Raw genomic sequence first — 14,072 nt, 5'->3', positions numbered from 1 at the left:
CCATAGTGCTGGTCCTCTATAATATTTTGACATGACCTTGATGACCTAAATATTGACCTTCAATATAGGGACCTTACCTTGATATAATTTACATTTTCGACATATTCTACATTATCTGGACATGACCTACATCGTTTTTACATTATCGACTTCGCACACAATGTGTTGTTATGAAACTGAGCAACTTAGGTTGTTTGCATTAGGATGTAACACTTAAGTCGTTGGAGCCAGAAGAAATAGCACCAACAACATAAGACTTGGGCATTGTAAATATAGCGCAATCTCAAATTTTCAGTTTCTTTTTTGTGGTTTTGATTTGATCTGATTTATTGTTTTGTTTTTGTTTAAAGGTTTATACCATTACATAATCATTTGATCAGTGGCATATGGTCTTAAAATGCAAAAGATATAGAATATTGTAACCAAGTACTTCAGTAACTTGGGTACAAAACCTTACAGATAATGAACAGCTGGCTGGTGGCCAGTCGCAGGAAAGGGACTAACAGCCCCTCGAACTCACCACTCATCAGAAGGACAAGCAGGACTAGCCAGATATCCGTCCTCGGAGCTGCGTTAGTGTCAATGCATCATCGCTATACAGACACCAAACATGATCCGTCAAGAGGTCAAAATCTTCTGTGATGCCTCTCCAGGGGCCCACAGGTTTGTCCAAAAACGCATAAAAGATGAGGAGGTCTACATCCAACCAACAGAATGTGCTGATATGGCCCCAGCCGAGAAATGTATAGGTTTCTTCTGTGGCATCACAAGATGACACCTACCCCCCCGCCCCGAATCAAAGCGACCTACCCGAGTTAAAGCCGTGGTACAGGAGGGCGAAGGTGTTAATGGTCAATCCAGCCCCCTTACTGCTGCCCATTTCAAAAGTTCCATGCCGACTGATTTGATCTGTATGGAAGTGTGTGACTTATAGGCTAAGGCTTTTGTGGTCTCAAACCAGTTACCATTGCAATTCATTTGAAAACGATCATTTGTGGGGTTTATGGTCTTTTTTTGGCGATCGCCACCGAGCTAAAAGCTAAAATGTCAACCAACGGTCGCACAAAATTGTGAAGTGTGAAGTGATATGAAACACTTGGGTACAATGTGAACAGCAACTGTACATTATCCTGAATAATGCACCCCCCGTGACTCGCTCTCAACCAATCAGAACGCTGGATTTCATCAACATTTATTATTATTAACTTTATTAACTTTATATACTGATCCTGAACTAGGTCCAAGGAGCAGGGATGATTTTCTGGCCGTCATCAAAACAAATCCTATGCTGTAGGAATCTGCAGGCTATTTGGAGGAATCCATGTCCATGAGTGATGGCATCCAGCACTTCTCTTCTCTGCATTTCAAGCAGGCCTGTTTGTGTCACCGACCTAACCCTTGAACGCCGAGTATAACGTAAATAAACTTCCTGTTTTTCTTATTAATGAATATATCAGTCTTTCTGACATGAGTATGAGTATTAATGCTATAGGATCACCGCTGTCAGAAGTGTCGACAAAAAAAATTGTTGCACTGTTTGCTCAAGGGGCTGTTTGCTTTTGTCTGAGCCAACATGAGGGAGAGAGAGGAGAGGGAGACAAGGTACGTGCTGTGAGCCATGCTCCATGACCAGACGTGGGGATTGGGGTGGGGGGCGAGCAACGTGCGGGGATTGCGGGGGCAGGGGAGTCCAGTCACAGTGACTCCGTGGTTGCAATGGGACACAGTTAATGAATTTTGGACGATTTAAAAGTGGACGTCTGTTTTAAAACACGAACCCAAACAATCTTTACCCACGATCAGGATCAGGATACAAAAAAACATACGGCGAGGGAGTCTTTATCATACTCTATAGAAGGCAGTGAAAGTGCACGTTGTGTGTTCGTGCCTGTGTGTGTGTGTGTGTGTGTGTGTGGGTTTGTTTGTTTTTCGCTTTCTCATCCAAGTTTTGGGCCTGCAGCCAGCTAGGTCTACTCCTCTGGCGCGACACAAGACAGGAAGCTGACATAAAAGAATGGGGTGACTGTCTGTGAGGGACACAGGAGCCAAGGCAGGAGTCAAGACAGTAGCCACTGACGAGGTCGGAAGTTATTGTTTCAGCTTTCAAGCATCTACAGTGACTAGAATCGTATCCCTCTATTGAACATAATGGGATTCCATGGTGATGGCCACGTGTGGAGAAATATTCCATGACGGCCGAACCCTATGACCAAATTCTTTCAAGTGGCCCTTTCAAGAGTAAAGCATTTAACCCCCTAAATGCTCAAGCGTAGCTACTTGCGGGCCATCAACGTAACTTTATGCTTCCAAAAAAATCTTAATCAAACAGGTGTGTAATTGTATCGCAAAAATTCCTCAATTCAAAAAAATCTCAATATCTCCAAAGTGCCTTTTCCAAGTTACGTTTTCATGTTTGCCCATAAAATAATAATAAATAATGTATTTTCCAATGCAACCACATCTTTTGCATTTAACTAAAAGCCATCCTTTGAACCCTCCTTATTATTTATCTCTTAATGCCTCGGTTCTAGACTACTGCCTCCCTGCATTCATATTGTGTTTTTCTTATCTGGTACTAATCCGTGCTCTGCTCTTTATTCAAGCCGTCCAATTGATTATGATCCTGACCTGACCAGACCTGGTTTCATTATGTGGTCATTTTGCCAATTCAAGTTTGCAAAGAAACATCGAGGACCCAAGTGCATTTACCTTAACAAAGCGTGCCAGTTGGCTACACAGATCATTAGCAACTGTTTGTAAAAGGGCAGGCACCTTTTATACACAATTGTTTAATAATTGACCATCTGTCAATCCCACGCTTGCTAGGAAAGGAGCGAAAGCATGGAGAAAAGCCTCCAGCGTCGTTCTTTGCTGGCTCATTCAATTTAAATTACTCTCCAATTCTGATATAACTGGTACTATCGCAGCATCTACCTTGACCTCACAATCCATCACCCTGCTTGTGCCCATCCCCTCACCAGCCTCTCTCTTATATATAGACCTTTATTCCACTGGTAGGTCTTCAACGTTGCCATGTGATTTTCTGTCATTTACTCAGAGCTTCTGTTCGGCCTGACCGACGGCCTCATCTGAACTCCTGTTTGTGTCCTTCCCTTGTTTCCAATCCACTGTCCATCGTTGTGACATCAAGTCCCATTGAACACTTTCGATCTTTAATCCAGCACGGGATCTTTTTTGGACAAGTGGTTTGAATCCCTAAATAATGAGATATGCTGATTCTTTTCTGCGGATGATGTAGGGAAAACAAATTAAATGTGTCACCAAGATTGACTTATTATTCTTGAGCGCGCTAGATATTCCAAACATTAGGTCACCATATAGTTAAAAGTCTAAGCTGTGTTTCAATCCAGAGTAGAAAGTTAATCTTTGGTGAACTGTCCGCCTTTGTACCAATATGAACGCGATCCAAATCGTATCCTGTGACGTTAACGTTTGTTTTCCTCGTTGTACTGTCCCCATCAACGTCAGTTCTCATTTGCACACTAAACACTAAACATCAGTTTACGAGCAATCGTATAATAGAGTGGACCTCAATGTCCCCTGTTTGAGTTGAGAGGCTCCAACTACCGGAGACATCAAACATAAAACATTATCTGATGTGTCAATACTTGCATCACACACGCCAGTGTAACTTGAGTCAAACACCACAGGAGAGCACTGATATGAAGGGTGAGCGGGTAGAATGAACAATGAAACATGCAGAATGCCTTAAATATCTTAGGAAAACTATTTATTAACAATCACTGTCACTCAGACGCTGTGCATATAAAGCTCCTTGTCAGTCCCACTCACACAAATGGCACAAAAAGAGATTTGCCATGAAACATAACACAACATTTTTTTTAAATGTAGCTTGGGGTCATTTGTCTGTTCAAAACCCTACAAACAGGCCCAACACCACATGAGTTGATGTAACAGCTCTGTGTATAAATTGTTTTATATATATATATATATATATATATATATATATATATATATATATATATATATATATATATATATATATATATATATATATATATATATATATATATATATATATATATATATATATATATATATATATTTGCTCTTCCAAGAGAATTACATTGGTCTTTGCAGATCTGAGGAGCATCTTCAAGAAAATCATTCTGGATGAGACAATTTGAAATGAAATAGATGAATAGATTCATGTAAATGATTACATGAATACAGCGCCTTCATTTTACGGACGCAGGTACATAAGTGGAACCCAGACACTGCCAAGTGAAAACTAGGTTTCCCTATCTTGGTCTGTCCCGTTTCCTCTCACGGGACCCGACGAGTGTTTCTACTGCAGACAGGGGATGTAAAGCACATGCAGTGCATGGCTGCGTAACTGTCCCATTCTTACTCAAATGTCTGTTTATTCTACTGCGCTTGTTGGCTCAGAGATATTTTAGGTTCCATTGTAGTTCTTTCGGCCTCTTCGGGAAATTCTTCATGGGTTTGTGTTTGTGACAATGAATAAAAGAACGACACATTCTTCGCTCACGATGATAATGCCTGGTATGTCTGGGATGAGACCCGCATTTATAAAGAGGTTTTCTGTCAACATCATTAGGATAATTAAAAGTATTTGAACAACTGACAAAAATAGAATTACAAACTACTGTAAATGTAAGAGAGTGATTCAACACGTCATTCACATATTCAACCAGCGTGGGTGGAAATCGGTCCGTATTGTTCCGTTTGCTTCTTCTGGCGTCAGGTATAACTTCCTCCAACTATACACGACTGAGTTTTGTATTAGGAGCATATTCGGGTCACAAATGGAAGTGTTGTGCTACACGCTCACATCAAGTACTGGGGCTGTATTTGAAATTACTGAAGTTTACAGAAACAAAATTAGGTAGCATACTTTTATTTATTTGGTAGAGACACCACAAAGAAAAAACTTGTAGGAGCCTTAACCCGTTTTTGTAGTTGCCTTTGAGTATTGACCACTGAAAGCATTCTGAATTTCAAAATGTATTATTACATTATATGTACTTTAAGTGACGCTTTTATCCAACTTTCGATAGGTGCATTTCAACCATAAGGATACTGTGATGATCGAGAGGTTGGGATCATGAGGTGATGCACGTGGGTGCACAAAATAATGACGACAACCAATGATTCTGAAGTCTTGTTTTCATCCAAAAAACGTTTAAATCTTAAAAATCTCCCATTGAGGACGCAGAGCGGAGTGTGCGGGTTGGGATGTAGGGTTTCACCATGTCCTGCACGTAGACTGGACCCGATCCATTCACAGCACGGTACATGACTACCAATGTTTTGAAGTGGATAAGAGCAGCCAATGAAGATAACGGAGCACTGGTGTAGTGTGGGAGAATTTAGGAAGGTTAAAAACCAGTCGACCTGCTGCATTCTGGATGAGCGATAGCAGGGAGACCTGCCAGGGGAGAGTTACATGGTCGAGGCGGGGTGACAAGAGCCTGAGTGCGTTCCTGCCCCGCCTTCTGAGTGAGAAGTACTCTGCTGATGTTGTAGAGCGTGTGTCTACAGGATCGTGTTGTCGCTGTGATGTTGGGAGTCAGGGAGAGTTGGCTGTCAGGTGTCACAACGAGGTTCCTCGCAGTTAACACAGAGTTGCCAAAGTTAACAGGTCCTGGGTCGGAGAATCTTTTCCTGGAAAGAGAAGCAGTTCAGTCTTGACAGGGTTGATTTTCAGATGGTAAGCGGACATCCACTGAGAGATGTCAGCCAGACAGGCAGAGATCCGTGCCGCCACCTGAGTGTCCCAGTGAGGGAAGGAGAGAATTAGTTGGGTGTCATCGGCGTAGCTGTGGTGGGGGAAACCATGCGAGTGAATGACAGAGCCGAGAGAGTCGGTGTAGAGGAAATAAGGATCTGGTGTTTTTACTGTGTCAAATGTAGCAGAACGGTCCAGAAGGATGAGGACAGAGGAGGCCATCTGTGGTATGGCCCGCCTTGGAGCCTGACTGGTGAAGGTCAAGGAGTTTGTTACGGTGGAGATAGAAGGAGAGTTGGTTAAAGATAGCACGTTTTGGACAAAAAGGCAAGAGAGACCGGCCTGTAGTTGTTTTCTTCAGATAGGTCGAGGGTGGGTTTCTTCAGGAGTGGGTTAACTCTTCCACAGTACCGATGATCTATACGTGGAGCGCTACAGTCATCTGCTGACAACAAAACACACATTTGTTTTTTTATTTCCAATTTTGACACGTTTGGGGAGAATTCTTCCACTGATGCAGCCCGGATGTATTGACATGTGGATGGCGCACAGTGAGAGGTGCAGAAGGCCAAAGGCCCTGACGGGGGATGTCGTGGTTATCCAGGTGGGAGTTAACGGTTCACTATTCCCTGTCTGCTTTCTGTGGTCACACACAGATAACGCACTGGTTATCCAGTGACTGTCTCTTGACTTTGATCCTACACACACATGTCATCATTAGAAGGACTAATAATGTGTGTTTTACCCCGGGTAGCCATATATCGTTGTCCTGGTTTGTTTTTTTTGGGAAAGAAAAAATCCATAGTGCTTCATGGATCATAGTGAAATCAATTTGTGTGCACTGGATCTTCAAACACAGTTCAAAGTTTCAAACACCCAACAAATAAATAGCTTTGCTAAACAACAAAATGAGATGAGGACATTCTTCATAATGCTTTTACAAAAAATATTTTGTTGACTATACTTTGAAATCACGGCCATCACTACTATTACTGCAAGCTAGCTTTTTACTTACAGCTTCTGTCTACTTTCCTGAGCTGTTAGCAGAGATTTTTTTGTGGAAAAGGTCAGTTGACTATTGATCTGATCTTCCGAAATAAATTCTCCTTTAAGCTGCACTTAATGGTTACATTTGCAAGAATGAAACGAAGCCGACGAAGAGCTCCCGGAGGCATCACCGTCAGTGGGAACAATAATAAGCGGAACGAGTGTTCTTGGAAGTGCAGCGTAGAGACAGCCATCGCGGTTACACCAAAACATATCCGGTAAAGAACGTCATATTATGGAGGAATGTATTGCTCTGCCGGGAATATTTAATATCAAGTGCAGTATGTGACAAGACAAACACGACAGATGGATAACAATGTTGTGGTAGCGGCATTCGAGGGGATCGACTGGGGAGAAAGTAGAGCGGAGGACGCGAAGATTATGAACACGACGGAAACCCTATCCAGCAATGTCCACGCCGGTCTAACTAATCCATATGCAGGTCCCGTGAGGTGTTCTCTGATAAAAGGAGACTATCTCTACTTCCATTACGGCTGCGATGGACAGGATGACAGAGGCTGGGGCTGCGGCTACCGCACCGTGCAGACAATGGCATCCTGGCTTTGCCGCAGCGGCTCTCCGTTCAGGGACGAACCCAAAGCTCCCCCGCGCATCGGGGACATGCAGCGAGCCCTGGTGGCCATGGGGGACAAACCGGGCTCGTTCTCGGGCTCCAGGGAGTGGATCGGAACGGTCGAAGCCTCCCTGATCCTCGACTACTACTACGACGTGCCGTGCAAAGTGGTGCACGTCAGAGGTGGGGGGGGCGAGCTGGAGCAGGTGGCAGTGGAGGAGCTCCACCGGCACTTCTCGGAGCACGGCTGTCCCGTCATGATGGGCGGGGACAGGGACAATTCTTCTAAGGGGATCCTAGGGGTGTGCACCGGGGACAACGGGAGCTGCTTGCTGGTCGCGGACCCCCACTACCACGGAGGTCCGCTGGAGAAGGGCGAGCTGCAGGAGCGGGGGTGGGTGGCGTGGAAAAGCGTGTCATCTCTGGACCAGTCTTCGTTTTATAACCTGTGTTTGCCTCAGACGGCCTCGGACGGCCAGCAAAGCAAGCGACACACCTTCCTGTAAACTACGAGCACATGTTGCGGTGCGAGGACGAGCAACACACGGTGTCTTGTTGGGACCGACTTTAATGGATTGTAATGCCATCCTGTGGATGAAATCAATAGCTACAGCCTATTTGAAGAATATATTGATCAAATAACTTGGAAAATGTTCAACGTTATGGCTCTTTATTGTGTGTGTGTGTGTGTGTGTGTATATATATAATTATAGTTTGTATTCATTTTCTCTCCAAATTTGCAAATTAGCGTCAATCATCAACAAGTCTGTATTTGGATTTAGATAGGCCATGATTGTTGAATACTATGAATATCATTACTTCTGTTCATACTAAAAATGTATTGTAACCTAGCATTAAGTGGATTTTGTTTGCCTTCTTTTGACAAGTCAACTTCCAATTGAATATGAATATACATTTATCATTCCAGTTTGTCAAACATAACAATTTGTAGTTTTTGTTACATGATGGTAAACTCAATGTTTTTCATTTTTGACGTGTAGACTTAGACAATTTAGACAGTGAGACCGACTCCAATTCATTCCCCATTTTATTGTGTACAATGTATGTTATTAGTTCATAGAAACAACACACTTCAAACTTCAACAAAGATCACTTTATCTCAATTATCTGGTACACAGTCGTTGTAGAAAATCTGGAAGTTCTTATCCACATCCATCCTCCCCTTGAGAAACTTCTCCAGGTTCTTGAGAGGAACTTCCACCATGTGGTTGTTGACGCGATCGTTCAGCCCATAAGCTGCAAACACCGGGAACTTGTAGCGCACAAAGTATGGTGCGTTTTGGTCAAACTCGGTGCAGCAGTAGGCCGACCACATGTACTCCGGCACGGCCACCCTGTCCAGGTTGTTGCGACGGATGGTGTGCCCGGAGGTGGTGACCCCGGTGACCACGAAGGCTTTGCCGCGGCAGTAGTTGTTGAGGCGCTTGCGGACGAGGTCCTGGTGTTCCGCCCAGGGGCCCAGGTTGAACTCCCTGATCTGGGGCACCACGTTTGTCAAACTGTAGGTGGAGGCTTTGTCCAGAGGGTCACTCTGATGCTCGTCGGGATTCAGCTGGCCACGTTCGTACTGCACCACGTCAGCGTAGTCCTCCAGGACGGCCTGGGTGTCCTCGAAGTTCATATGCATGCTGGAGGATTGGGGGAAGGGCTGCATGTTGCTGGTGCTCTTCTCTGAGGCCAGCTGGGGAGAGCGAGACAAGGAGAGGCACAATATGGCAAGAATTTCATTTACTGAAACTAATTGTTTATTTGTAAGTTATAGACTTTTTAGCTTCTTAATATATGTGCTACGTTCACAACAAAGATTGGTAAGTGATACATTGAATACATACCATAAATGGCCATGGCTACACTATCTCATGGATATGCCATTCACAGTCAATAAAGCAGCTTATCTCAAGCTTACCTAGTTGCCAGTAGCAACATTAATATAGTAGCCACAGCTCTCTAAACTACTTCAGGTATTAAATATGTGAAATATCTGGCTTTCGTTTCTTTAGACATTAGATTATTGATGAATGTAAGCACATAACTATACATGTTATCAACTATTATGGCCAAATATAATACAGTATGCATTGCCTAAACAACCAACAATGGAATTGAAACTGAGTGAAAAAAGGCTTTTTCGTTCACTAACATTCGGACTTGGAGTTGTAGGAACACTCACCTGGGGCTCAAACATCCACGGGAAGTCCACCCTCTTCTCCCCGTCTGACTTCTTGAACGTATAGGCCGAATAGATGGGGATGTGTTTGTGGGGGTCGTACAGGGTGACGTAGCGGGGTTTGTCCTCGTACCTCTGGCAGATCTTGGTGAAGGAGTTGCGGAGGTAGCCTCTGGGTGGGGTGCCCATGTAGAGGGAGTCCTTACAGCGCTCCTGATGGTTGAAGTCCCCCACCACTCCTGCCCGAGCGCCCCGGAGCAACGCACAGGTCAGCACGGCCATGACAGCCGCCAAGGGAGAGGCCCAGTTTCCTGCTGCAGACATCATCGTGAAGCTCTCCGTCCCTCAAAACGCTCTGTCCTTTTAGACCCCGACGCCACGGCAAACCCTCTGTGGCGCGACAAGTGCAGCCTCTATGACAGCTCTGCAAAGCCAGATACTCTTCAGCTTCATCCGTACTTGCAGCGAACTGGCCTCCCATTGTAAAGGCCTTTCCATATATTCAAAACTCCACGAGTGTCGTCGCAGTAATTCAACCGCGTTGAATGTTATCAATCAAGGAGAGCAGTGTATCGCTGTGAACGGCAGAGGAAAAGAATGAAGCCGACCTTGTTTTGGCTCATTAAAAATGAGACCTTTTGTTCGAGTTTTACGTCAAGCGTTCAGACTGCCGCATTAGATGCGTTTTTCACATACACGGTTGACACAGCAGATGTCCTTTCATTGCAAGCTATGCAGATGACTACAACGTGCGGGCGTCTGCCTCATGTCCGTCACAGCACGGCGACCTGAAGCTTTTATTTTGGTGTCAGGTTGACTGAGCAAATTAATCTCCCCCAAATGTCTGTGGCAGAGGAGCAGGAGCCGGGGGCCGCTTAGTACACATTACAGAGGAGTCAACAGGCGGTCAGTGACAATAAAGGTGTTTTGAGTTTTGAATCGCTGCAACCACAAGAGGTCCTTGAGCGTGCAGTCATTATTGAGCCCCAAAAATCCAGTTGCAGGTTTGCAGCAGTATGTGAGATGGGCCTTGAACAAAAAAACAACACATTTTAATGTGAATTTGTGTGCGAGCCTGGAGAAAGAGATCTGATCCACCAGCTATTAATTGTAGTTTATTTACACAAATCCAAATCAGCCATTTGTTCGTTCCAATGATTTAGTCCATGTTCGAATGTTTGAGGTGACCACAACAGCACTGACCCTTTATAAGGTGTAAGTGATGCTGGTGATCAGTATATAATATTTAATTATTTTAGACTATTAATATACATTTTATTAATTCCAATTTAAAAATGTATAGATGATATACCGACAAAGTTAAAGCTTCTATACATACATACAAAGCTTATTATATATATACAAATGAAAATAGTAAGACTACTCTATAATGATACTTTTCACTATATGTATATATAATGGTGAAGTAGGAAAACAATGTAGACTTAGTAGGAAACGTGTCTAAAAGGCTTACATTTTTGTTTTCATGTATTACTTATAAGAGATCATAAAGCAATTCATGTAGCATCACATAATGGTTGTTGAATGTGATTGAAAACAGAGACGGTTTGATTGTAGTTCACAATGGTTTATTCACACAAATTAGACAAAGCAGCTGGACCTTTTTCCTTTTTCTAAACGAAGGGTTAGCACCGCTATGGAACTCACTCTCTGAGCATGCATTTTTAGCAATGAAAATAATTCCATGTTGAGCTCCTCCATTCGGCTGATGAAGACATTTCACAGCAGAAAAGGTCCAGGCGTGAACAACAGAATCAATACCTTTGAGCTGCTTCTACATCCTAGTCCTGGTACTCTGCATGCTGGCTACCTGATCCCTGTCATAGCTCCCTGGGACACTTGAGCACAACCATTGTTTACGCTACTTAGTTTTATCTGGCCCCTGGTGGGACGCAGTCCCCCACAAAGATCTGAAAGCTCTTGTCCACAAAGGTTGTCTTCTTGAGGAACTCCTTCAGCTTCTCCACGGAGACTTCCACAGCCTCGTTGTTCTCCCCCTCATTCCGGGCGTAGTGGGCAAAAGATGGGAACTTGTAGCGCTCGTCGTAAGGAGCGTTGTGGTCGTAGTCCACGCAGCAGTAAGCCGACCACAAGAAGGCCGGGACTGCTACGCGGTTCATGTTTTCCCGCCGGATCATCTTGCCCGAGGTGGTGACGCCCGTGACGACGTAAGCCGTCCCCTGGCAGTAGTTGTTGAGCCGTTTGCGGATGATGTGCTCCTGTGTGTGCCACACTCTGTTGTTGACGTCGGGCGCCATGGGCACGACGTTGGTGAGTGTGTAGGTGGAGGCCTTGTCGTCGGGGTCGTCCTGATGCTCGTCCGGGTTGAGGGCGCCGCGCTCGTAGAGGATGGCGTTTGTGTAGTCGTCCAGGACGGCTTGGGCGTCTTCAAAATTCATGTGATTGTTACCAAGTGGGAAGGGCTGCATCTCTTCTGTGTCCGAGGCTGTGGACAGCTGTGTGGGACCGACACACGCAGAGACAGTGCAAGGGCGATGAGGAGGATGGCGCGCTACAATGTGGTCACACAACATGTGCTTTATTTAAAATGAAAAATAAAATGCTAATGATTTCAGTCTTCCTTACCTGCGGTTCATACATCCACGGCACGTCCACGCATTTCTCCCCGTCGGAGCGTTTGAAAGTGTACGCAGAGTACACGGGTATGTGGTCCAGGGTGTTGAACAGCGTCATGTAGCGGGGCTTCCTGTTGTAATGTTGGCAGATGAACCGGAGGGAGCTGTGCTCCAGCCCGGTCGGCGGTGTTCCCATGTAGAGGAATTGTTTGCACTCGGACGGGGGCTCCTTTTCCACTCTCCCTCTCGCCAATGACGTTATTAAGTAGGCGAGCGTGAAGGTCTGAGCCCACGGTGCCATGGTCAGGAGGGCTTCGAGCGACTGCAGCTGTCAAATTCAGGTTGGGTGTGTTTCAGTGAGCTGCCACGGCGGATTGACTGGGTCCCCCCGGCTGCCCACGCAGCTCATAGGAGAAAGCTTTCTCACCGTCTGTAATCAGGACCCAACATGCAAAGCAGTTCCAGCACTTCCACACCTCAGCAGATCCGCCCACAGCCAGAGGAACGGCTACAGTCGGCCTCTAATACGCAATGTTACAAATATCTGTATCTACGTATGTTGCAGTACAGCGGGGGGCAGCTTATGCTCCTGAGACCCAGCCCATTCATTTTTGTCCCCTGTGGTGGACATTTTGGTTTCGCACCTCTCCTTTTACTCATCTCAACACAATATGGAGTCTGTATCTGCAGGGCACATTTTATGGAAAGTCAGAGGGTAATTCAAATTTTGCTTAATTATTCTATTTTTTACTATATGATATATATATATAAGAAAAAGAACATGAACTTACTTTTCCCAGTATGTTAGCAACAAAGTCTTTCAAGATTTAGCAGCATTCAAAATAGATGGATGAATGATTTTGTTTTTAAATCAAGTTGAATGTATTATTAGTTTAATATCATTGTACAGCCATAATTTGTTTCTTTTATCTTTTATATTTGTTTTTGAAATTGTCCTGTGGTGTAAAATTAAAATTGTAAGATGTAATGTTTTATTTCTTTTTTTAACTCTAAATTGGTAGGACATAAAAAAAATAAGAAGTTGGAAGACACTATTTTCCTTCAGTTCCCAGGAGGATATTCTTGAGTTGACTGTACATGGCGGATGTTAGTGAACTGTGAGCAATTAGCGTGCATTAGTAAACAGCAGCCCAGAGTGACTGTCCTGGGAGTAGGGGGGTCAACTACGACAGCAGAGCCTTTTTGGAGCGGTTGAATTGTTCATATGGGGTTTAAATCTAAAACTTGTCTCTGTGGCGTGCTAATAGAGAAGTTTAAGGGTTACACGTTTCAAATGGATTTAACTATTAAGGCATAAAGAGGAAATTAATTATTGTTCAAGTTATTGTAAAGATCACATTATAAAAAGGCTAATAGGACAATTTCACAACAAAATACGGGAACACTAGATATCCATAGGCAGTGCACATTGAACCACATAGCATATTTTGCATTATTGCAACTGTTTTTATTTTATTTTTTTTTATTTTATTCATGTTTTTTTTTTACAGATTTGTCATTGACCTCAAACATTGTGAATAATAATAATAATATAAACAAGAAGAGATAAGATAAAAACACATCCACAGAAAAAGTTCTTATACCCTGTTCAGAATAATTCACAAATCCAACATATTTTCTAAACCCTGTTGTGTGATGAATGAAGCTGAACTGAAGGCCAGATGAGATGGTTTCTTACATCGTTGATTACATTCACTGTTGGTTCTGTTGGAGACCTACAGAATGTCAGAGGTACTTTTGTTCAAACCACCATCTGATTTATAATATGTATGTTCTGAATTTGCTAGCCTTGGCCCCCTTTTCCACCTCACTTGGGTTATAGATATTCAACGTGTGGTGGATTTTTTTTTCTCTTTTGAAATGCACATGTGTTAAAGTTGCATGAAATGCAGGATGTAGGGTATCTGGTGA

The 14,072-nt window shown here is 43.8% G+C and overlaps 3 protein-coding genes across 3 annotated transcripts; 1 reads left to right on the top strand and 2 right to left on the bottom strand.

Moving 5' to 3' along the window:
- Positions 1–6,502: 6,502 nt before the first annotated feature.
- ufsp1 (UFM1-specific peptidase 1 (non-functional)) lies at positions 6,503–8,473 on the top strand. The gene has a single exon (XM_037481173.2). It carries the CDS (start codon positions 7,088–7,090, stop codon positions 7,859–7,861), a length of 774 nt encoding a protein of 257 aa, XP_037337070.2. The 5' UTR covers positions 6,503–7,087; the 3' UTR covers positions 7,862–8,473.
- LOC119223759 (endonuclease domain-containing 1 protein-like) lies at positions 8,460–9,955 on the bottom strand. Its single transcript, XM_037481172.2, has 2 exons — positions 9,547–9,955; positions 8,460–9,057 (listed from the first exon to the last, which is right to left on the bottom strand). Exons 1-2 carry the CDS (start codon positions 9,868–9,870, stop codon positions 8,476–8,478), a joined length of 906 nt encoding a protein of 301 aa, XP_037337069.1. The 5' UTR covers positions 9,871–9,955; the 3' UTR covers positions 8,460–8,475.
- Positions 9,956–11,136: 1,181 nt separating this feature from the next.
- On the bottom strand, positions 11,137–12,617 carry LOC119222690 (endonuclease domain-containing 1 protein-like). The gene is made up of 2 exons (XM_037479503.2): positions 12,151–12,617; positions 11,137–12,020 (listed from the first exon to the last, which is right to left on the bottom strand). The coding sequence occupies exons 1-2, from the start codon at positions 12,439–12,441 to the stop codon at positions 11,436–11,438; spliced, it is 876 nt and encodes a 291-aa protein (XP_037335400.1). The 5' UTR covers positions 12,442–12,617; the 3' UTR covers positions 11,137–11,435.
- Positions 12,618–14,072: the final 1,455 nt, after the last annotated feature.

Source organism: Pungitius pungitius, chromosome 1, assembly GCF_949316345.1.
Source record: "Pungitius pungitius chromosome 1, fPunPun2.1, whole genome shotgun sequence".
In the NCBI taxonomy this organism is placed as follows: Eukaryota; Metazoa; Chordata; class Actinopteri; order Perciformes; family Gasterosteidae; genus Pungitius; species Pungitius pungitius.
The sequence above is the reverse complement of the archived record's forward strand: the minus strand, read 5'-3'. Positions and strand labels throughout refer to the sequence as shown.

Excerpts from the sequence above, each read along its gene's own strand:
- ufsp1 (XM_037481173.2), top strand. The coding sequence starts at position 7,088 with ATGGATAACAATGTTGTGGTAGCGGCATTCGAGGGGATCGACTGGGGA.
- LOC119223759 (XM_037481172.2), bottom strand. The coding sequence starts at position 9,870 with ATGATGTCTGCAGCAGGAAACTGGGCCTCTCCCTTGGCGGCTGTCATG. Across the intron at positions 9,058-9,546 it reads CGTGGATGTTTGAGCCCCAG|CTGGCCTCAGAGAAGAGCAC; the intron begins GTGAGTGTTCCT and ends CGCTCTCCCCAG.
- LOC119222690 (XM_037479503.2), bottom strand. The coding sequence starts at position 12,441 with ATGGCACCGTGGGCTCAGACCTTCACGCTCGCCTACTTAATAACGTCA. Across the intron at positions 12,021-12,150 it reads CGTGGATGTATGAACCGCAG|CTGTCCACAGCCTCGGACAC; the intron begins GTAAGGAAGACT and ends GGTCCCACACAG.